This window comes from Dermacentor silvarum, chromosome 1 (assembly GCF_013339745.2).
Source record: "Dermacentor silvarum isolate Dsil-2018 chromosome 1, BIME_Dsil_1.4, whole genome shotgun sequence".
Lineage (NCBI taxonomy): Eukaryota > Metazoa > Arthropoda > Arachnida > Ixodida > Ixodidae > Dermacentor > Dermacentor silvarum.
Window position 1 is genome coordinate 418826110 of NC_051154.1, and position 23737 is coordinate 418849846.

At 47.0% G+C, this 23737-nt stretch overlaps 1 protein-coding gene across 1 annotated transcript in view; it reads right to left on the bottom strand.

Annotated features, from left to right (window-relative positions):
* LOC119447504 (nose resistant to fluoxetine protein 6) overlaps positions 1–23737 on the bottom strand; it is a 515692-nt gene that overhangs the window by 367052 nt on the left and 124903 nt on the right. The window contains exon 2 of the mRNA XM_049660741.1: positions 4545–4783. Within this exon, the coding sequence (XP_049516698.1) occupies positions 4545–4783 (239 nt within the window). The remainder of the gene's footprint in view (positions 1–4544; positions 4784–23737) is intronic.

The following is a 23737-nucleotide window of genomic DNA, read 5'->3' on the forward strand; positions in this document are numbered from 1 at the left end:
GAAAAAATTCAGGAAAGAATTGTTACGACCCGATCTGTTACAGTCATAGATTTTGAAGGGAAAAAATATGAGGGACATATATACAAAAATGGTAGATAAAAAACAAACTTGTATAGCATACCTGATTAAACCAAGCAGGCTAGGTGACTATTTGTCACCGCCTCGTTTCAAAGGGGATGCCAATAAATCATCATCACCACCATCGTTCACTCGTAAAGCTTCGACACGTTCGAAACGAGAAGCGATCTCTAAAGCTCTGCAAGGTTATCCATAATCTGTCGTCGAAGAAGCCTGAGACTAAGTGAAAACCGTTTACGCCGTCACTTGCTTCGAACGAAGTAAATCTTACAAAAGCAACAGCAAATTCAGTTCGAACCGGGTGAATGGGACCACCACCATGTTTTACGTAAAGTACGTAAACCACGCAAAGACGGCCACGTTAAATCTGAAAAATAGCGTGCGTACGCTAAACGCTATAGAAGGTTTAGCGTTGTGCCCATGCGCATTTGCAGCTTCTTTTCTTTTCCGCTAAGCCAGCTATTACGCTAAACGAATCTCTGCAGCACGAGCTGCTTGATGTGGGCGTCCTTATACGAGATACAATGAAAAGCCAAGTACTGCGCGTTGCTGCATTCAACGACTTCCATGCTCACGCAACCAGTCACGCAGGCAACAGCCCGTTGCTAAAAGTTAGTGTTATCGCAATCGCAACATGCTTCTTACATTTGTGCGAGGGCCACTCTGAATGGAATGTTTAACGGCACTTTGTACGCAAGTCCGAAAGTGCACCAGAATAGGTGCGGCGAAAACACCCATGTTAAATCTGCTTTAACATGGGTGTTAAAGCTTTAGGTGCATGTTAAAGAACCCCAGGTGGTCCAAATTTCCGGAGAGACCCACTACGGCGTGCTTCATAATCAGAGCGTGGTTGGCACGTAAAACCTCATAATTTAATTTTTAATTTTTCAGAATAGGTGTCTGATGGCACGGGGCACCATATTTCGCGCAATCGTGGATTGCCATTTGGCATCAACAGGTCGCATACTATATCCACCAATACGCTAAGAAAATGGCACTCCACGATGTCTCGCTTCGTCAACGTGCGGTGACAAAAGTTCTCGTTTTGTGACAAAGTTAAGCCTCAAAAAGTTCATAAGCGGCTTCAACATGCATATGGCGGCGCGCTTGAGCAAGAGCAGTGTGTGAAGGGTGGTCATCAGACATTTTAAAGATGGTCCGACGAGCACCGAAGATCAGCCTCGCATTGCTCACCCTCAATGGAAAGCCGCGGTGTAAGCCGTTGATGGACTCCTCGAAGGAAGACCAACAATGGAGCAAACAGCGAGAATGCTTGAAACAGGGCCCGCAGGAGGCGATTCAAAGCTTAGATTTAATGGCGAATGAACTACTGCGGGAGCTCAATCGGGCATTTCGTGGTAGGCTAGCAGCAAGAAAAGTGATCTTGCAGCACGTCACCACTCGCTAATAGTGGAGCGAATTGACAGAATCTGATAGCAAGGGCCTCCCCAACCACCTTGCACTGGCTCCTTCGGACTACCACCTGTTCGCAGATGTGAAAGATGAAAAGCGAAGCCAAAGACACCAGAGCTGATACGTGCAGTGGTGCGTCACTGGATTTATCGAAGTTAGTACAGAGCCTTTTTTGTAACTTGGCGACTGGCGGGGGGGGGGGGGGGGGATGGGGGGATAGACTTTGACAAATGGACATACGTACGTGAAAATATGCATTCATATAGACCACAGACAGTTAGCGACTAAGTGTATTGCCTCTAGCGTCCACGTACGCTACAGGTGCCGCGTGGGAACGAGTATCTGAATTTGATTAAACTTTGTTATAGTGGCTTGTAACGGCCTGCTGGATTGATGTTTCAATCTCTCATCCCAAATTAGTTGTGCGGCCACCTTAAGTTTACATCCTTTGGAGCGGATTTTCCCCCAACCGCCTTACTTGGTTTTTTTTTTTGTTCTTTCTCTCATGAATGGACGCTGATAACGCGCATGCCACTCGTGAAAGGAAAGGCACGCAACGTAGATGACGATCACTGCTAGGCAACAAGCCTTGAAGAGCGCAAATATTTTCTTGGAGCGCAGCCTTATTTACCCTCTCGCGTCTACGACAGTTCTTATTTCCAAAACCTTACAAATTAAACAAGCTTCAAATATCTAGCATATCTATCTGGTGATGTCTAGCATAGCATGGTGATGTTCCTGTCTTCAAAAATCTAAACGTGCTACCAACACCGCGTGGTGCCTTTCGCCAGATATCCCATCTGATTTGGTCTTATAGAGCGACGCCTGCCAGCTACCTTCAACAGTTAGAAAAGGTGGCTCGCTGCCGCGTTCACCTACTTTCAGCAAGAAATGAACGGGGTATAGTGAGCATCCAGGAAATAAGCAACTCCTTACGGCGATTTCGCTCGAGGTTCTCCGCAGACTTGAGTTGCACGAGACAATCTAGTTGTCGCCTGACATGGCGGACGTTCGGGCTGCCCGCTTCAGGCTGAACGAGTAGCCATTTATGACATATTTGCATCCTTTACGGGAAATGAATGGTATTGTAGACGGTCTCTACGTTGTACCTCCCCTTAACAGTAAAGTTCGGGCGTAATCTCGGTGATCTTATTGAGATTAGTTCTCCATATTGAGGGATGCAGGCCTATCCTATAGTCACACACAGGGATTTCGCGTTGTCATTGTTACGGCAGGGGGACGCCATCTGTCCCCGCTACGGGGGCAAGACACGCCGCGTGGTAATAGATGGCGCCACTGTTCCGGTGCAGCGAAATTGGTACGTTTTAAGCCACATCGCTTGCACTTGCCTTGGAGTGGCGCCGCTTCAGGCAGCGTACGTCAGCATATACACTTCCCTCGTTGAGAATTGACGCTCGAGCGTCGATGCACGAGCGAGGCAAGTTATACCTCGTAAGCGGTTTTTCTTCAGGTGTCCCGCAGACGTTCGTTTGGACCGCAGATACATACCGAGTCGGCTACCGCTACACACGTCATCGGATAGCTTCTCTGCACAATTGCGCAACGAAACAACAAACGCTGCCTCACAGCGAGAATCAACAAACTGCATTTCTGACTCTTTGGTTTTGAAGCGACTCGCTCTCTTTGGCGCTCTCCGGCCACCAAGATGTCGCGTGAGGCGGGCGTCTGAAAGTTTAGATGCGGTGGCAGCACTTTTCCACAGCCTGGGCTCCAGATAATGTTCTTTGCCAAAATTTGCATAAAATCTCGTGTCGAGATGGGCCAAAGTCAACTACTATTCCGTGGGTCCTTTCCATGTCATGAAAGGTCATCACAAGAAGCTACAATGGAAACCCATACGGGTCTGTGCTGGGTTCGGAGGATAGCCAACCAGAAATGGCTTGGTGTGCGCTTCGAGCGCTTAGTGCGTAATGAAGGGGGAATTCGCTCGTCCTTGCTGTCGCTCTTCTTCACGCCAGCGTTCGGACAGAGTGATTCCGAGGTTATGGAGTCTTCGTGTTTGCTTGTGTGCGCGTGACGACGTGGTTGCTAATCTAGTCAGTGAGCGAATGTTTACAGCACTTTGTGCAGTTGATAAAACAACTAACCTTACTACATTCGGGTGGAATACAATTTTTCCCTTTCATGATATTTCCTGCACCTTGCGGGTTTCGGCTGGACTGATTTGCCATATTCTTTGTCCCTGTGCTTCGAGTTGTGGATTAATTCGCCCTTGCGCAGCAATCTTCTAGCCTCCTGGTTAGTTCAGTTGTTAGAGCGACCGTCAAGGAAAGGCGTTGGTCCCAGGTTCAAATCCCGGACCAATATGAATTTTTTTTTTCAACTGCGAAGGTTTCATCTGAGGCACCCGTATGGGTTTCCTTTGTAGCGTCATGTACTTTCAGGTGGATGACAATTTTTCGCTTTCATGATAGCTCCTCCACCTTGCGGGTTTCCGCAGAACTGATTTGCCATTTCCATGTCATGTAATTGCAAACTTATTTGTCACTACTTTCATTATACCTATCGAAGCTGCCGCTTCTGTTGTAGCCTACTTTCGTTAAGAGACCGTTTAGCCTTCATTTTTTAATATTTTTGTCACGTGCATGCCACATTTCCAACTCAGTAAGAATATAGAAAGACTTTTAGCGCCACCGTAAACGGACAGAGGAAGATGTTGGCAAAACGCTTGACAAAAAAAAAAATCGCATTGTGTTGTCAACGTCTTCCGTCCTTGTCCACTGGCGCTAAAATATGTTTGCCAAGTTAGAGTACGAGCATGCTCAACGTACAGCAGTGCTACAGATTGTGATAGTGTCGAGGTCTCATCAATCAAGGGCGCGATATTCGACAGATTTTCACTGTGGTCGTAAACCACTGCTGACTGTTGTCAACAGTATCTTGCACGAATGAAAATGATGCATACGATATCGGTGATTTCTAATCATTACTCCTTGTTTGCTAAGAAAAAGCGGTAAATTGCTTATATTGGACGGCCATTTACCACATGCTGCTCGTGGAAAGGCTTTCTCGAATACTAAATGTAGTCGCACCGAGTGATTGGCGAAACTGCTGCTGTCGATGAGTGGCTCGGTGTTCCTGATCACTGGTGGTCTCGGGGGAAGGGGAGGGTCCAGAGTGAAGCTGCAGTATTGTCCGCGGAAAAGCTTCTCGCCTACGCCGGACGGCGTACTCTTGCGGACCACAAGGCGAAGGCACAGATCGTAGTCTCCCAGTTCCGCTAGGCTGCCGTCGGAGAAACCACTGGGTATTTTTCCCGATGCATCCAGCACTGCACAAGAGTAGAGGGAGCACTTTTACAAAAAGCTACGGGAAAGGCAATTGCAGTTTTCGTACAAATGTATTGCTGATAAAAAATACTGCTCACATTGTTACATGTGAAATTTCTCACAAATATTTCGCACTTGCATGGCAAACAGGGGAACTGCAAGATGGACAGGAAGGGTTACGCGCTTGGCTCTTCCTGTTCTTTCACACACTGTGGTTTCTACGGCGCAAAGCAAACAGCGGCCGGAACACGTGCCAATGTTGCGAGAATGAGCCGAGAAGGGTTGATGCAGCAGTGCGCTCGCAAGGGCAAGGATGGTGCGCGCCCTCTTCTCACACGGGAAACCTGCGTGCGCTAGGAGGCGCGTCCTATCTTGGAGGCGATCTGTGCTGGGTTCGAAGGATGCTCCGAGTTATCGATCGCCTAGTGCGCATTGAAGCGATAGGCAGCAGGAAGGGGAATTCGCTCGCCCTTCTTCACGCCGGCGTTCGGACAGAGAGTGCCCGAGGTTACCGAGTTCGCGTTTGCTTCTTTGCGCTTGACGACGTGGTTGTTAATTTAGCCAGTGAGCGAATGTTTACAGCTGATAAAACGACTAACCTTACTTCGTATAGCTGTATATTAATTTGCTATGGCAATCAGTGCTACGCCTTGACGTTTAAAGCGAAGCTTCTTTTGCGAACCATGTCGGAATTTCTTGACCGTGGCTGCTGCCTGCTACTGGTGCTGCTGCTGCTGCGCGTGCGTTATCACCGGATAGCTCACTCGGCTGCGGGACGGCGGCGCCATCTAGGAGTAACGGCTCACACTGCTGTGCCCACAGCATTGGACGGGAGAGGGGTTAGCTTGCCGGTGCACTGGCCCATCAGCTCCGCTGTCTCTTTAGCACTGCGCCTCCAGTGCAAGCTGCCCTAATTTTTGTTTTTTCTCAATGTTGTGTTCATATTACTATATGAAAAGAATATATTATATCAGTGGGTACGGTACGGTGGACCAGAAAGCGGCATGTGGTCACAAAACCACCTTTTCTACTTCATGCAGGCTCTTCTGCTCGGTCCTGCCGGAAGGCTCGATCCAGAATCTTGCCTCGTCACTAACACGTGGGTCTGTGCTGACACGTGTTATCTCAACTAGTTCACTGTGCAACCCCTTCCTTCGTTCAAGTCGGGACAACAGAGCCACCCACTGCGACTACGTCATCGGACCTGCCTATAAAGGATAGAACTACAGAGCTACACCTCAGTGGGTACGGCGGACCAGAAAGCAACATGTGGTCACGAAATCACCTTTTCTACTTCGTGCAGGTTAGTCCCAGCTACAACAGCTTTCGTAGTGATTATCCTGGGCTTCTGGTCCTGCCGTGCCCAAAACAGTGTATTATGAGTTCATATGATGTATTCTCTGTGCGTGCACTACTTTTGTGTTGTGATGGGGAGACTAATCCAGCCCCTTCCACAGCAGAAATGCTGAAGGAATTGTTGGCAGGGCAAAAAAACTAGCTGAAGAGATGGCTGCACTAAGGGAACTGCAAAACAGCATAGAAAAAATAATATTTGATCTTACTTCGTGCTTTCTTGAAATAGAAAAACGAACTCAAGTCGAATCAATCACTCAGGTCGAATCAATCAGGGCGAATCACTCGAAAAATCTATTAAGGTCTTGAAATCTAAACTAACCGATCTGGAAGACCGCCGCAGACGATCAAATTTAGGTATTTTTGGAACGCAGGAAGATCCTAACGAGAATGACTCAGATTTAAAGCAGAACGTTCAAAACCTCTATTCAACGGAACTACAGGTATCATGCCTATCTGTTGGTAGAATTCACCGCTTAGGCAGACATGATTACTCGCGTGGGACATTGCAGAAAATAAAGTTGTTATGGGTTAAGCTGCGAGTAAATGGGGAGCTCTTCATTTGGGACGAAGATGCTCAAACCAGAATAAAGGCTGCTTTGTTCATGGCAATTCTATAATAGACTGAAGTCAACTAAAGATTATTAACATAAATGTGCGTAGCGTAGTTAACAAATCAACCGAACTAGAAGCCATCTTGTTAGATTATGATCCCCATGTTGTCGTTATCACGGAGACCTGGCTTCGTGACGACATTGATGACGCTGGTGTTTTTCCGCCCTCATATCAGGTTTTTCGCCGTGACCGTCCTACTAGAGGTGGCGGCGTGGCTGTCTTGATAAATTATGTCATTCGAACATCACTGCTACGTCAGATAGATAATCAGGAAAGTGTTACTTTGAAATAGTTCTGTTCAGGGCGCACTTTATTGTCTGCGTTTATAGAACACACGATGCACCACCTCGATTTCTGAAGGATCTACGCGATCATTTAGGGCGATTTTCTTGCAAAGAAATAATCATTGCTGGCGATTTTAATTTACTTTCTGTTGAGTGGCGCTATCTATTTTCAAATACAGGTCGATATTCAGATGTTGGATTCTTGGTTGATATTTGCTAAACCTGGATGTGCGACAAGTAGTAACAGAGCCTACGCGAGATTGGGATGCATCCTCTTCAGTCCTAGATCTTGTTTTTTGTTAATAGGACCATTGAAGAATGTACAGTCCCTGTGAATCCCTGTATTTCTGATCATGCAATGGTCTTGTTATCGTGTAGCCTTGAAAACCCTTGTATTGCTCTCTCCGAAATAATTTCTGTAAAAGATTTTTCTCGTGCCAAGGATGAAGGTGTCCTTGATTACCTTGAAATAAAATTCAACAGCTTTCAAGGCTCAGATGTTAATATACTTTGGGAGCAATCTAAACAGATATGCACTTACTGTCTTGATAATTGCGTACAAAACAAAACTAAGAAAAACGAGAAAATCGAATCCCGGGATTAGGAGAGAAGCCTTACACCTAAAAAAAAAAACCAAGTGCATTAAAAAAGGGGGCGGAGCCACAAACATTGTTGAAGCCGCTCGAACGGTGTTTAATGAGGCGTTGAAACGTTCCAAATGCCATTATTTTTAACATACCATACCATATTTTTGAAAGAATCCCCTCAGAAGTTCTGGGACTTTTTGAATCCGAAGAAAAAGTCTGTTGACCGGATACAAATTGATGTTGCTGAAATTGCTGACAAGGAGGCCATTGCGGAACATTTTAACTTATATTTCCACAGCGCGTTTTCCATTTCTTCTGAAACAGTCGCTCTTACCCTTGTATCTTACTCTGATCTCGAAGATACTGTGTCACTACAAGTTATTCTGGCTATACTTCTTAACCTGAAGACATCACTAGTCCCGATGGCTTTCTAAATGCGTTCCTTCGTCGCTAGCTCAAATGCTCGCATGCATTTTTCGCGCATCCACATCATCTGCGGATCTTCCGGTTGCCTGGCAAACGGTGCGTGTGGTACCCATACACAAGAAAGGTGACACTGCACTGATTTCAAATTATCGTCCTATATCTCTCACTCCTTTGTTCTCAAAGATGCTTGAACATATTGTTGCTAATTACATAATCAAGTTTTTAACAAATAACATTCTCTCTTCTTTTCAACATGGTTTTAGGAAGGGCTTTTCTACGGTCACACAACTAACCACAGTAATTCACAAATGTGAAAGCGTTATGGACAAGTGCGGTCAAACTGACGTAACTTTTTTTTAATTTCGAAAAACCTTGTTTCACATCAAAAGTTATTCTTCAAGCTAAAATACATTGCCTTTTCATAATAATTTGCATTTCCGCCTACTTTACAAACCCTGTTAATGGTCACCACTCGCGTCATTTGCCAGTTACTTGCGGGGTACCACAAGGTAGCGTACTGGTACCACTCTTGTTTTTTATTTTCATTAACGATATCGTTAACGCTGTTTATTTCCTTTATTTGCGCACGACTGCATTTTGTTTCATCAGACGCCGAGAGGATCCGTATCACAACATTTATTCATGGTGTAAACATTGGGACATGAAGCTGAATGAAGAAAAAACAGTATACACAAGCAGATAACTAAGAAAGACATAGCTGGAAGTTTCCCTATAGTCTTCCTACTAATCCTTTCGTTGAAGTAAATGAATATACATATTTAGGTGTTAGAATAACTAAAAACCTAAGTTGGAACTCACATATGTATGTGCGGCCTCATTTCGTAACCTGTGTATTCTGCGTCATAAACTAAAACAAGCGCCCCCCGAAACTAAACTTGATGCATACAGATCACTCATTCGGCCGAAATTGGAGTACGCATGCACAGTCTGGGGCCCACATAATAAACAGAGTATTACTGCAATAGAAATGATTCAGCGGAAACAGTTAGGTTTATTTTTTCTAAGTATCAGCCGTATAACCGATTCACCAACAAGCATCATGCTCAATCATGGCATCCAGACATTACAGCTACGGCGGAAAATTATAAGGCTTAAATTGCTTTTTCTCCTCAAAAATAGCAAACTCTCTATCGATCCTTCTCCAAGTGCGCGCTCATTAACTGCAAAAGTAACCAGACATCACCACTTTGAATCTGTAACTCCCTGTCAAACAAGAACTACCACTTTCAAATTTTCCTTTTTCCCTCGTATTATTCAAGAATGGAACGCCCTACCATTATTATTGCTGAACAGCACTGACTCAATAGATCTGATTAATTTTTTATGTGTTAATTTCGCAACAGATATGTGAGCGTTTTTGTTTTTCTTCTAAATACTTCTATGATTTTTTTGTAATTTTACCCCTCCTGCTTGGGCCCGCATGGGTCTGCAGTATTTTGTAAATAAATAAATAAATAAATAAATAAATATTCGTTATTCTGGTGGAGGGCTGCATGACGGTATTAACTTTTCTTAAGTTTAGCATATTAAGTTTTGCTTGCCTATTTGTGCTGCGTGCCGAAATCTATTCGGCGTAAAAGCCTCCATCAGGCTGCTGAGCCTATCGCTTTTGCTTCGATTTCTGTATATGTACTGAAAGAATTGAATAAGCAAAGAAAGAATTAATAAAGAAAGAATATTACGAGCTATTCATCACTTATCAAAATCCCTATACTGCGATGCCTTTCTTTTGCCATCCGCAGATTATGACGTAAGACTCCATCAATTACTCATATTGCAAGTCACGTAGATTGCGTGCTATCTGCAACAGAGATGGCGCCGGCGGCGGGCAGGTTCTTTACCTGTCTATCACCTCAGCCAAGGCGTTCGCGTCTATCGCCGCTCGCGGAGGCATAAAATAAGGCCACAGTATGACACAAACTAATGACTAATAGAGAAAACGTATCTTGAAAGTGTGCCTGTTTCGCAAAGCAGACCGTGACTGGGAGCCGCGATGCGAGGGCATTGCGTACGGAATACCGACAGCACACACCGACAGCGAGGCGCGGTTTCCTTGGCGTTTGCTCTGCGCACCCGCGGCATCGAGAAAACAAGCGCAATTCTACAAATGTTAATCGTGTTCGAAAAAATAAGCGCTCCACGTGACGAACTGCGGCCGGATGGCAAGCGCTCGATTGGAGCCGTACTTCAGTGGACAGCGTTGTTTGTCGCTCGCGGTAACACGCTTTTGTTGACAACGTTCGTGTAAAACGAGGATAAGAAGTCTTGTGCAGGGACGTCCTGCGTGCCGCTGGCCCACGAGCAGGCAATCGTCGACGGGCACGACGCCGTATGGCACGCAAAATCATGCACACGGGGTGAAGCAACAAAGCAAAGAGATGCGTCGCTTGCAACAATGGTCGGAATGAATAGACACCAGGAAAAAAAAACAGCCCAACTTGCACGCTTCATTTTGTTGCTGTTTCATCTTCATCGCTGCTTGTTGTGCTGCCAATTTCCGATACGCTGCTCTGCAGTGAACAAACGGAAAACGCTGCATCCACTGCAGCAGCGCTTGGTACTTGAATAAAGTCGTTAGCTTCACTTAGCAATTATGGCGCCCGACGACATATAGCGTAAAAGTTCTGCAACTGGCACTTGAACAAGCACGCTCCTAAATGTCACCGGTGTTTGAGCCCACGTGTACGGTCACTTGGCACCGCCACGGTACGACGCTCGTTTCTTATGGTTCAGGGAGGGCGTTTCAATGTGAAGCTAGAATTGATCATAATTAAAGATGCTAAAAATAGGTAGTGGGCATTTTGCAGCATATGCGGTTTTACTCTGATTATCCGTCACAAACCAACTCATTGAAGCATCGAAGTCACAAACACAAATTTGCTGTCAGTGTTCCTTTAAACTACTGGGTTTGGAAGTCTTGCTATTATCACCTTTGCGACAGTAGTTTTAATTTGTCCGCTTTCGAAATACTGGAGAGGTCAGCAAAACAATGCTGGTGGCGACATCTTGTGACGCCGAGTTTAAGCACAAGTGATGTCGCTGGAGCCATTCTTTGGACAAGGGTTTCGACATTGTGCAAGCACAGGCTTTCCTTGTTCATCGCCTCAAGCTTTTTTCTTGTTTTAGAATTTAACCAGCGCATGGATAAAGCGATTACTATGGTGACCTAACATGTTAACGGCTGGTGTAAAGCGACGGTAGCGACAGAATCATTTCCATTAAGTCATTTTATGATTTTCCTTCGACGACAGCATTCACGCAACCGGGACCACACTCAGGAATTGTTTTCGGAAGGGATCTTGCGGGTTTAGAGGTGGCCATTTTCAAATATGTAGTTATGTTTCGCGTGAATCATGCTCATAACTGATATTTAATAGTTCAAACATATTTTAAATCTGACATAAGTTCCTGAGACCCGAAAAAAACTATGGTGTATTATCGCTCTTAAATGTGGTTTTTATTGTCTACTGTTAAGTTATGAACAAGAAAAGCAGTTTTTGAAATTTCATTATGACGGTCAAAAGCTCTGGCTTCCATGTACGAGAAAAAATAACTACTTGCATCATGGTAAAAACTGCATTTCATTGTCTAAACGCAGAGGTTAAGATGTGATTATGTGAAGTGCATTACCGTGTGGCTGCTGCGTCCGGTATTTTCACACGATCTCAGTGACGTCGAAACCTACGTACGTAGGTTTCTTTCGGCCGTCTGGGATGCCAAAGAGGTCTAGATCGATTCAGTCTGATATTTCTCGATAGCGGATGACAAGAATATCGGTGCATCTGTAAACCACATCTTTACAGATGCACCGTACTTCCTATCCAGAATGAATATTTTGCGTAATCACAGTTTCGAAAAAAATGTTTACAAGGGTTCAAGTACAAGGGGTCAGTACAAGGGGTCTTAGGAGGATATACATATTAATGGCCTACAGATATATACAGGGTGTTTCAGCGAAAACTTTCATAATTTATTTAGGATTGCCTATCGCAGATAGCCCAATTCTTGTTAATGAGATGAGGCGGACATTACTTGCGCAAGAAATTGAAATGCATAATCAAATAATTAATAAGAAATTCACTAATTAAGTTTTAACTAAAAAACTGATGGCGCATATTGCAATTTACAAATTGTAGCCGTGGAGTTCGCAAGGCGGATCCACTTGGAATTAATTCTCAGGATTGCACCAGTTTCGAGATAATAATTTCCGAACTTTGCGGAGAAATGCATTCTCGTTAAAGTTAATTTTGTGCTTGAATGCATAAAGCGACGTTTTGTTGAGAAACTAACTGGAAAGCCAATGCATTTCTCCGCAATGTTCGGGAATTATTATCTCGAAACAAATGTCATCCCGAGAATTCGTTCCAAGTGCATCCGCTTTGCGAACTCCACGGCTACAATTTGTAAATTGCAATATGGGTCATCAGGTAATTAGTTAAAAACATAATTAGTGGATTTTTGTTAATTATTCGATTATGCATTTCAATTTCTTGCACAAGTAATGTCCGCCTCTTCGAGTAGACCAGCTCATGGACCAGAATTGTGCAGTCTGCCACGGGCAACCTTTAAGAATTTTTGAAAGTGTTCGCTGAAACATATATATATATATATATATATATATATATATATATATATATATATATAGAATGATCACATTCAGTTAACCGACAATGAGCCAAGGAAAGCATCGCGGAAAGCAACTTCGGTTCAAATTGAAATGTAGAAAATAAAAATCCGAGGACACCTGAGCACTTACGAGTACTGAAAGCGAACGCATTATTGTTCAATTGAACGCTGCTGAGCGCTCCTTGCAGTTATGAACTACTCGCGGGCGAGCGAGCGCATTGAGACGTTTGGGCACGTTTTGATTTGGCCTTTCTGAGGCGCAGTTCGAACGCAGGCGAGAGCTTGCGCGGATAACACAGGAAAGCGAGTGGCGTCGCACGATGCCCTCTCCCCCTCACGCGGCAGAAGGTGTTCCCTTTCGCCGGCTCTGTCTCGTCGAGGCCCGAGCAAGCGGCAGAAACATTGTCCTCCGCTTCGCGGGCAGGAAGCTCCCGGCTGTTCTGATCGGCAAGGAATTCGACAGGTCAATGGGGGAAACCAAACCCGCGCACGTTCCCGTGTCGGGGCAATTATCTACATCCCCAAGAGGCGGTTGTCATCTTCCTGGAAACTGTACCTCTCAAATGTGGGAAACAAGCCCGAGCGCCTTTCCCGGGACGAGATATTCCCCTTCATCCCCGAGAAAGCGTCACACCTCTACCACCTGAGCAGACGAAAAAGGCGAGCTACCAAGAAAGAGGACCCCAGGGAGAGGAGGTCGTCAACTTGACCACCCGACTGAGGACTGACACTTCCACAAATTCCCCGAAGGAGACATCGGCTACCACAAGACCACGAGAGGTTATTTAAGGCCGTCCTGGCCCCCGTGTTAACCAGAACCGCTCGAGACTCGGATATAGTTACAACCATGTATCAATGAAGTTAATAGGGTCTTTTCTATTTTTCATCATCACGATGCCCGCCTTCATCACCGTCTCCTGATTCTTGCGGTGACGGCCCACCTCACCCGGTCGAGATCGTATCAGCTGGTTGGCAGCAATGGGACACTCCACCCTTCGCCCTGGCTTCAGCAGAATGGTGAGCGCTTGACTTTCTTTGAGAATTTGCCAGGTTTTAGCTTCTGTGTTTTCTAAAACGGCGAATTATTTTCTGTACGTGCAGGCTCCTGTTGAAAGCTTCCTCACGTCACAGCAGAGTAAGGAAATCCTCGTTCGGGATTGACCATGGATTTGGGCAAACGGAGAAAGCCAGAGTTGTTATTACTTTGTGAAGAGCTGGGAATTGAGGTCAGGAAAAGTCAGAGAAAGTCACAGCTTATTGAGGCGATTGAGAACTGCGGGGCTCTTGAGGACAAAATTTCAGAAGCATGGGAAGAAATAGAGGAACGAGCTGAGAAAGCTAAGCAAAACGCTGCAGAAGAGAGGGAAAGGCAAAGAGCTGAGAAAGCTGAACGAAGTGCTGCAGAAGAAAAGCAGAGAGCTGATCAAAAGGAAGCTGCAGAAAGAAAGGAACGCGAGGAACAGAGATTTCACGAACTAAGGCTAAAAGAACTAGACATGCAGGGGGATCTGGCCAGGCAATCGGCGAATAACCTCTCAATAGATGAAAGGCGTTCAGGTGAAGCAAGGGTGAAAATAAGGGATCTCATGCCGTTGTACAAGGTGAACGATGACATGGGATTGTTTCTCGTTATTTTTAACGAACCTGCGAGAGAAACGGGTTGGCACTAGAGAGTTGGCCGCAACAGATTCTGACCGTTCTTCCTGGCGAAGCAACCGAAATAATTGCAAGGCTAACGAAGGACGAGTAAGAGGATTATCAGAAAGTAAAAGCTGCGTTGCTAAGGAAATATCGGCTCTCAGCGGAGGCTTTCCGCCGCCGTTTTCGGGAGGCAGCTAAGGACACCGGGCGAGTCTTATGAAGATTTCACTTATAAATTGAAAGCCAATTTAATTGAGTGGCTAAAAGGGGAAGACGCGTTCGGTTGTCAAGACAAGGTTGTTGAGTTAATCTGCATGGAGCAGTTCTATGGGTCCTTGAGCGAAGAGATGCGCCTGTGGATTCAAGATAGGTCGGGCGAAAAGGACTTGGAACGTGCGGCAGTGCTAACGGATGAATTCGCCGCACGTCGCGAATTCGAGAAAACGCGCGTCAGGCCGTTGACTAAATTCGGCAAAGAGGTAAACAGGCACCCCTTTCACAAAGAGAACGCTTGAAGTGAGACCAATGACGCGCCGACCGATAATTCCGGAGAGAATAAAACCACAATGAAAGACGAAAGAAAAACAGAAAAAGCGTTTGAGGCTAGAAAACCGGTCGTCTGTTTCCGTTGCCAGGAGCCTGGACACCTTGCGATTGGCTGTAGAAAGCCTAGAATTGTTTTTGCTTTCGTGAATGACGATGACAACTTGGCGCTCCTAGAACCCTACCTTCGCGACCTCGCAGTGAACGGAACGCCATGCACGGTACTTAGGGACTCGGCGGCGACAATGGACATCGTCCACCCTGCGTATGTGCAACCTGAGGATTTCACTGGGGAACGTGCGTGGATCCGGCAGGTAGTTGAGGAGGATATTGTTTGCTTGCCCATAGCCAGCGTAAAGATCGAGGGGCCGATCGGACTATTGATGACTGAAGCCGCGGTATCGCAGAATCTGTCCAAATAATACCCCTACTTATTTTCAAATCGCTCGGAGATGCTGTGTGGGGATGCGCGACTCTCACGCGTCCCCTGATGTTGTTTTCCCCGCATGTCTCCTGTAGTCCGGCTTCTCTGCGTGGCTAAGCCCGGCGGTGGTTGCGGCGCGTTGCGAGAGATGGCGCTAGTGTCACGATGCTAACGCCACCGAAGGGCGAGGTCACTTGGGAGAAAAAGGTCGGAGGCGCTCTCTCTTTGGCTGGGGATCGGCGACCAACACTCACGAACGCTTCGCGCGTGCGCCGGCCCGCTTCGCGCGACCGTCGCGCGAGGCTTAGAGCGGGACACCGGTATGGACGAACACGGATCGTTCGAGCGCGCCACCGTTCGCGTGACTGTACACGTGACGGCTAGGCGATGGTGTCATAGCATGGGGCGAACGTATTCGCTCGCTATCGGGTCGCGGTGAGTCGGACTTCCTTGATTTGTAGCGCGCCCGTGTGAATGTTCAATTGGTTGTAATTCGGCTAGTATGTATTAGTGTATGAAAGGTGCAATAAATGCCCTTTTGATTGTTTGCACTACTATGTGTCGTTCCTTTGTCCCAAGAGCACATGTGAGTCCCCACATCTGGCTGCCCAACGTGGGGCTCTTGGGGCATCGGACGATAATTTTAAGTTTTGCTCGGTTCGAGACAACCTTTGTTTGAACCGAAGCGAATTCCTAGCGTGGATTTTGATCGCAAGTGTCGGCGGTGTGCTTTCTTGAGCGAGGCGACGGTTGCTGTAGCGTGTTTGAACTTTTCAACATGCTAAGCCTTTTCGCGAGTGTTTTGAAGTACACTCGTCGGTACGAGAGCCACGTGGTCTGCATCCTGGCAGAGCGAGGCCTAGCGCCCGCGCAGCATTGGCAAGCCTGAAGCGAGTGAGTACGGAAGCCTCGTGGGTGGTCCGAATTCCTTATGTAAATAGCTTCTTCTATATCTTTGACTTCGGAAGTCGAGGCTCAGGGAGCCGGGTGGCCACGGGTGCCGCTACGGGCTGACTGGTATTGCGGCCTGACACCGGGCGCTCCAACACCGTCTGGGACGGTGGGCGCCGTCAACTCGGATGCTGTGTGCACCGAGCGGAGTAGGACCACCTCACAGAGCTAACGTCTCCTCGCGGCTGCCTGTACGTGCAGATTTTGGGTGTTGTTTTTTTTGGATGCCGGTTGTTGTCAAAGTAGCGACGCATTAGGCCTAAGGCTTAACAAAGCCGCCTGTCGCACGTTGAGGGACACAACCTGGTGGACCGTGGTGTTGAGATGTCGCACATTGCTTCCCTCATTAGTTCGCCTCGTACGAATTGAAATTACTCGTTCGACTCAAGAAAGTAAACTTTGTTCACGTGAACTTAGCATCTGAAATGCCGCCCGGAATTTTCGCTAGCCGAATTAAACATCGTACCACGTGGGCGATGCGTGTGCCGAATTGCTCTCCCTTGCACTACTTTAGTGTTTGTCGAGTGCGTTGAGTGTACGCAGCGTGAGCGGAGTCACCCCTGGTTTGCTGTCACCTGCACATCATCTGCGCTGCTTCCCCGGCCTACGAACGAGCTACCCCTGGCAATGGAGATGCCTGTGGCCAGTTCGGCGCAGCGACTTCGGCGGCCGCCTATGTCCGGCTCGCAACCCTCGGCGGCTGGGAAAAGAGCCGGCAGTCACCAACGGCTACTGCGGCTCTCGTCAGCAGGGCGCGAGCGACGCTTGCTCGTGCCGACTTCTGCGTCGCCGTTCCCGGGGTCCTTGGCTGGAGTCGTGCCATCGAATCTGCAGACGTGGTGCTGTGACCAACGGACGCCAGCGGTGAACCCCAGAGTCAATGTCGGCTCGCACGTTGTGGATAACGCGTGGACATTTAGTCGGCGGCGCCACTGTCGCATTTACTAACTTTTGTTCGCGACGCGCGCGTTGATAGGCCTTGTGACATGTTTCGCCGGCGTATGTGTAGTGATTTAAGGTTGGGGGTATGTGGGGATGCGCGACTCTCACGCGTCCCCTGATGTTGTTTTCCCCGCATGTCTCCTGTAGTCCGGCTTCTCTGCGTGGCTAAGCCCGGCGGTGGTGGCGGCGCGTTGCGAGAGATGGCGCTAGTGTCGCGTTGCTAACGCCACCGAAGGGCGAGGTCACTTGGGAGAAAAAGGTCGGAGGCGCTCTCTCTTTGGCTGGGGATCAGCGACCAACACGCACGAACGCTTCGCGCGTGCGCCGGCCCGCTTCGCGCGACCGTCGCGCGAGGCTTAGAGCGGGACACCGGTATGGACGAACACGGATCGTTCGAGCGCGCCACCGTTCGCGTGACTGTACACGTGAACGACTAGGCGATGGTGTCATAGCATGGGGCGAACGTATTCGCTCGCTATCGGGTCGCGGTGAGTCGGACTTCCTTGATTTGTCGCGCGCCCGTGTGAATGTTCAATTGGTTGTAATTCGGCTAGTATGTATTAGTGTATGAAAGGTGCAATAAATGCCCTTTTGATTGTTTGCACTACTATGTGTCGTTCCTTTGTCCCAAGAGCACATGTGAGACCCCACAGCTGTTAACGAAGAGCTTGAGTTTTGGCGACCATACGGTCCAAGCTCTCCCACGTCCCCAGGCTCAGGAGATCGCGGCGGAGATAAGGCATGGCAACGAAGAAAAGAAAAGGCCTCATGACATAGGCACTCAGGAAGCTCAGCACATAGCTAATGAAAGCAGGGAAAAAGGCGCTAGCGAGGAGGCATCCGGCTCAGTGGGCATACAGCAGCAAGGGCTGGCAGATGAATTAGAAACTAATTTGGAGCTTCTACAATCGGAGGGCTATTTAGACCATTTGAAGGTTGTTAAAGAAGTAATCGCGGCAGAAGAGAGCAATTAAGTCGCGAAGGTAGAAACAGTGGCTATTCCGGAGCACGTTCCTTGCGGAGACAAGGCTTGTTTTAGCAGCCCTAAAAAGGTCAAGGAGGTGCTGAAAAACTCCCTTGTACCTCCGCATTTGAGCGAGGTTCCGGAATCGTCCAAAGGAGAGGAGACTGATATGGCGGCCAAACAGGGCAGGAACCGGACGATCGGTGATTGCAGAGGTACATTCGGTGACTGCCTGGCGAGGAAAAAGATTTTCAGACGGCGCAAGCGAGCGAAGTATTTAGCGCAGCGCAAATTCGAGAAAGAGGCCACACCACAGCCCGTAATTCAAGGGAACAGGCCATCACGCAGAACTTCAATGGCCTCGTTATGGTGGTTCAGAAAACGGAAGCGTAGCCAAAGGCGGATGACAACAGAAAAGGGCGCGTCTCCGCGAGTAGGAATGCGGCTGAAAGGGTCAACCCGGCTGAGGTACGCGCGCACACACAGGACCAGTCAAACAGTCAAGGAGGGGGAATGCGCCGCGAGAGCGAGGACAACGGAAGAATGGCGATTCTCCTCGCGTTTACGGCCTCCCTCTCCGAGACGAGAAAGAAAGCTGTGGCCACACGAATAGGTTTCTGGAGGGGGCAGTGTATGTCTGACGCCCTTTGTTACCCATGGCGAGGCCCAATGACTTTCAGATTGAGACCTAGTCGAGTGCGCATTAAGAGGTAGTAATTGTGGAATTGGGCGCCTCCATAAGGTTCTCGTTTGTAAATTTGTAAATAGAGCACGTTGCATTTTTCTTCTTTTGTTAGTTATTAAGACCTTATTTCTTTTAATTTCAAGGTTCCGCGTTAATCTCGGTGTTTCGTTGTATTCATTGTTATGAGAGCCAGTGACGCGAATAAAACAGCGAAGCAAGTTTTGCGATGGTGGTGGCTCGTGTGATTAACATCAGAGAATTCTAGAAATAAACCATTTTGGATAATTCAATGCTTACAGGGTAGGTGCATTTATCGGTTACCATTGTGGAAGTTTAATTTGCTCAAGCGAGTTCGGAGACGCAGTTTTCTTTCACGGTCTTGCGAGTAGATAGAGTATCCTCGCTTTTTGTTTTCTGGCTTTAACTGCCACTTTATGAATCAGCTTAATTAGGAGTTGAAGCGGTCATCAGAGCGCAGTACATTTGGCATTAGAAGCGCTGGTACTGGCAGGTAGCACTGACACAAAGAGTAACTAAATCGCTGCGCAGCAATTATCCCTTTGATCATTTTCAATGCGCTCTCAGTCTCTCACCTCGCCTGCCTTGGAACGAACGGCGAAACGAAGCAGAGGCACGGGGTCTACCGGTCTCTTCGAGGTGCTTGGATGCTGCAACCCCTTCGAGACCTCCTGTGGCGGCGGACGGGCTGTTATGGTCGGCAAGGAATTCGACAGGTCAATTGGGCAAACCAAACCCGCGCACGTTCCCGTGTCGAGGCAATTATCTACATCCCCAAGAGGCGGTTGTCGTCTTCCTGGAAACTGTACCTCTCAAATGTGGGAAACAAGCCCGAGCGCCTTTCCCGTGACGAGATAATCCCCTTCATCCCCGAGAAAGCGTCACACCTCTACGACCTGAGCAGACGAAAAAGGCGAGCTACCAAGAAAGAGGACCCCAGGGAGAGGAGGTCGTCAACTTGACCACCCGACTGAGGACTGACACTTCCACAAGTTCCCCGAAGGAGACATCGGCTACCACAAGACCACGAGGGGTTATTTAAGGTCGTCCTGGCCCCCGTGTTAACCAGCACCGCTCGAGACTGTGATACAGTCAGAACCATGTACCAATGAAGTGAATACAATCTTTTCTATTTTTTCATCATCATCGTCGTCGTCTCGTGATTCTTCCGGTGACGACCCACTTAACCCGGTCGAGATTATATCACTGCTGAGGTCGCACTGTTTAAGGTGCGCCGGTCTGTGCTCCCGAAGCGCCCGCGGCCTAGGCAGTGCCACCAATGTGGCGCCTACGGCCATGTAACCGCGACCTGCACCTCCGAACAACGTTGCCTTCGTTGTCGGGGCGCCCACAAAACGTCCGGTTGCACGGCCAAACAAGCCACCTGCCTGAACTGCAGGGCAACGCACTAGAGCAAAGTGGTTGTTCATGGCTAGAACCTATGATGAGAAAGCACATAGCTATGTAAAGAAATCTTTCAAAAGATAATTTATCAGGCGGGACGAAGGCAGGCGTTTTATCTTGGATTACAATATCACTAATACAGTTTACTTGTGAAAATCTTTTTTATTTCAATTCCACTTAACATAGACTGTGTATATTATTCATTTGGCTTTCGTCGTTTTGGGGAGCGAGTGACTCTTGCAGGATCTAAGAGGTGACTTTCTTTTTTCTTAAATTGCATATGAGAATGCGCCAATGTAAGCGTATTCGACAATGCATGCTACAGCCTGTCCACAAATACACTTATACCCAGCACACTATAATCTCATCGACCTTTTATTTTTTATTTTGCAAAGACAGAATAATGAAAAAAATGTGCATGAAGCAGATCGATAATTATAATAGAGGATAGCCTTCCCAGAAGCTTACGCTCTCATACACTCCCACAATGCAAAAATGTTGAATAAAACATGCAAGCGTGTAATATATACCGCACGCGCATTGTAAAAACATTCAGTATCCAGGATGGCACAAATTTCAAAATCAGGCACACATCTGCACAGAAAACGGGTGCACAAAGGTTTAAAAACATGCAAATGTCACGTAACTGAACAGAATCAAGGCAATGTTGTTTTCCGTCCCTTGGAGATACTGAGATTATTTTTTACATTTGGCCTAATTACATGATTAGTCCGAATTAATCAACTTCTCAAATATTATAATTATATTAAAAGTTTCAATGAGAAAATTGGAGAGCAACATGAAAGACTCCCGATACAGCTTTCTATTACTCAATACACGCTGCGTAGAAGCATTTTTCCGAGCGTGAAAGAAGCCCACGAATACACGCAAAGTGCCTCGAGGCAATTTTGAGTCTATTCGCGGGTTTCTTTCACGCTCGGAAAACACGTTTATGTATCACGTATTGAGCAACAAAAAGCTGTATCGGGAATCTTTCATGTTACTGTGCAATTCTCTCGTTCACTTTTTTATCTAATTATAGCATTAGAAAAGTTGTTTAATCAGTTATGAAAATAATTATGTAATAAGGCGGAATGCAAAAAAATAATCTGGGTATCTGCAAGAGACGACAGACAACATTGCCTTGGTTCTGTCCAGCTATGCGACATTTTCATATTTTTAAATCTTGGTGCATGATAGTTAAGACACCCAGTATACATGCAGCAAAATACATGTATACATGTATCTTATACATGCAGCAAAATTTGCACAGACTGCTGTGGCACACAGGAGGTTCTCTCTTCCGCAGCGGCTTTCGAGGTTTATTTGACCGTGTGACAGTTTGGACAGTTCGGAAATAAGGTGGGAACTGTATTTGCAGACAGAAGAGGGCTCTTTGGCGCGTCAAGTAGCACTATTTTATCGAGCTCCGCGTAATATTCCGTCGATATCATATCCTCTGAAAAATGCTTGACGCAAACATGGTCGGTAGGCATTAGAGTTCCGTCTGCCCTCAGATTTACACGGCGCCACTGCTCTAGACGACCGCTGTCGGACGGCACTTTGAATAGAGGCACACGCTACGCACAAGTTCGGTATCCAGAATAGCAGTTCGTGACGAAGCACTTTCTACCCATTTCAAACTCTCAGAAGGCCGCTTCCACCTTGGTCGAGGGCCCGTGGCGACAATACACAAGCACAAGATGATGAAAGGCTAGTGAACAAAAAGTGTGCCTTCAAAACAGCGAAGCACGCGCCTTCCCGCCGAGGCTGGGACCGCATACCATAGAGTAACATATCAGGACAAGAGAGGACACTTCCATAGGCCCCTGCGGCGGCTTTTGGTTCGCAGCGCACCTAGCGGGTGTGTGGAATCTACACAGACTCAGAGATTAGCACCACAGAAAAACGTATCTCGAAGGCTATCTTCCGGTGATTAGAAAAATTGCAAAGCCTCCAAGATTGCTTCTGTACGAGTGCTCGTCCCAGAGGCTATATTTCGATTTTTTTTTTTTTTTTTTGCGCGTTCCTTGCATGCATCGAGTGGCTTCGTGTAAACTGTGCCGCCAGAGCAGCAAGCACACGATGCCACTGTGTGTTTATGCAGACATTTTAAATAAACATGACAAGTGTTATAAGAGACGAAACATTTTATTTTCAAGTCATATTCTCAGCAAGCACATGCACATTTTTTTTTCTCGCAACGTTCGATGAACGCAAGCACAGAAAGATGGTTGCACTGGAAAGTGCAAGACATGCCAATACAGGTGCCATATGTTGAGAATAAATTTCACAAAAGGAATAAACAGGCGATATTATGAAAAACCCCACAGAACAGTAAAACTGCAGAAGACAGCATTAGCCTTAAAGAGGAAAACAACGCTCTTCCTTTGAAGCCTAACCTTTCTTATTAAGTGGTAGTTTCTGGCTGCATAGCAAGCAAGGAATGAAGGCTGCTCACTGCAGTTGTCAGCCAACCACGCTCTCTCCCTGTCCTGCCGATGTTACTGCACCTCGCAACACAGCAGTAATTCCCGTAGTACTTTACAGGTCTTTTTCAGGTCTTCATGACCTGAAAAAAAAAAGTGTTGGTTATGTCTTCTCTCCCACCCTCGCACAAATTTTCACCTACGCACTTCACATCGCCCTTTCGCGAAAAGCGTCACGTGCAATAGCTGCAGCTAAAAAAAAAGGAAGCAACCTTCGGTGCCATGCATGCGCTACTGAGGCAGGAGTCTTTATTCAGAATACGTCGTAGCCACAGCTTACAAACATGCTTCTCAATTCGCAAGTTCTCTCTAATTGCGCTCGTAACAATTGCTTCAAGCCATCTGCGCAAGCCACGAATAACTATCCTAAGCATAACTGCATGCTTTCACACAATTGCACACACGTGCATTGAATTCACACTACATATACCGGCGTGTGCCGACTCACTTTCTAGCGCCAAGAAACGCTTTTCTCGCAAACGTGCTGCGCAGCATTCCAAATTGTTGTTTCTTACATAATGTGAAGCAATCCACGAACATCATGCGCGAAGTGAAGAACACAAAAAGCTCTCTGCGCCGAACAGCACAATGCGACAAATGTCAAGTTACGGCTGAAGTGACAAATGCATAAGCAATTTGCAAAGTAATGAAGGGATAAAAGAACGTAATGAAGGCCTTCTTACCAAGCAACAGCAAAGCAGGCAAACGTCTGGCAGACGAACCCAGCAAACACCACGCAGACGTTATCGCACATCGTTTGTAGCGTCACCTTGCCTGATCACACCATGGCCGATATTTTGTAGCAATGCGTTATTCTTTATTCTATATACTAGTCTTATCATCCACCGCTCACGGCCGTCTGATTCCGTTGATAACGTCTACGTCTACAGCCACATAGACAAGTAGACGTATAGTGCACTATAGGCTCCGTACAGTGAAGTTTGTTGCGATTGCTGCGCCATCTGTCGCAGCGCCGCCAACAA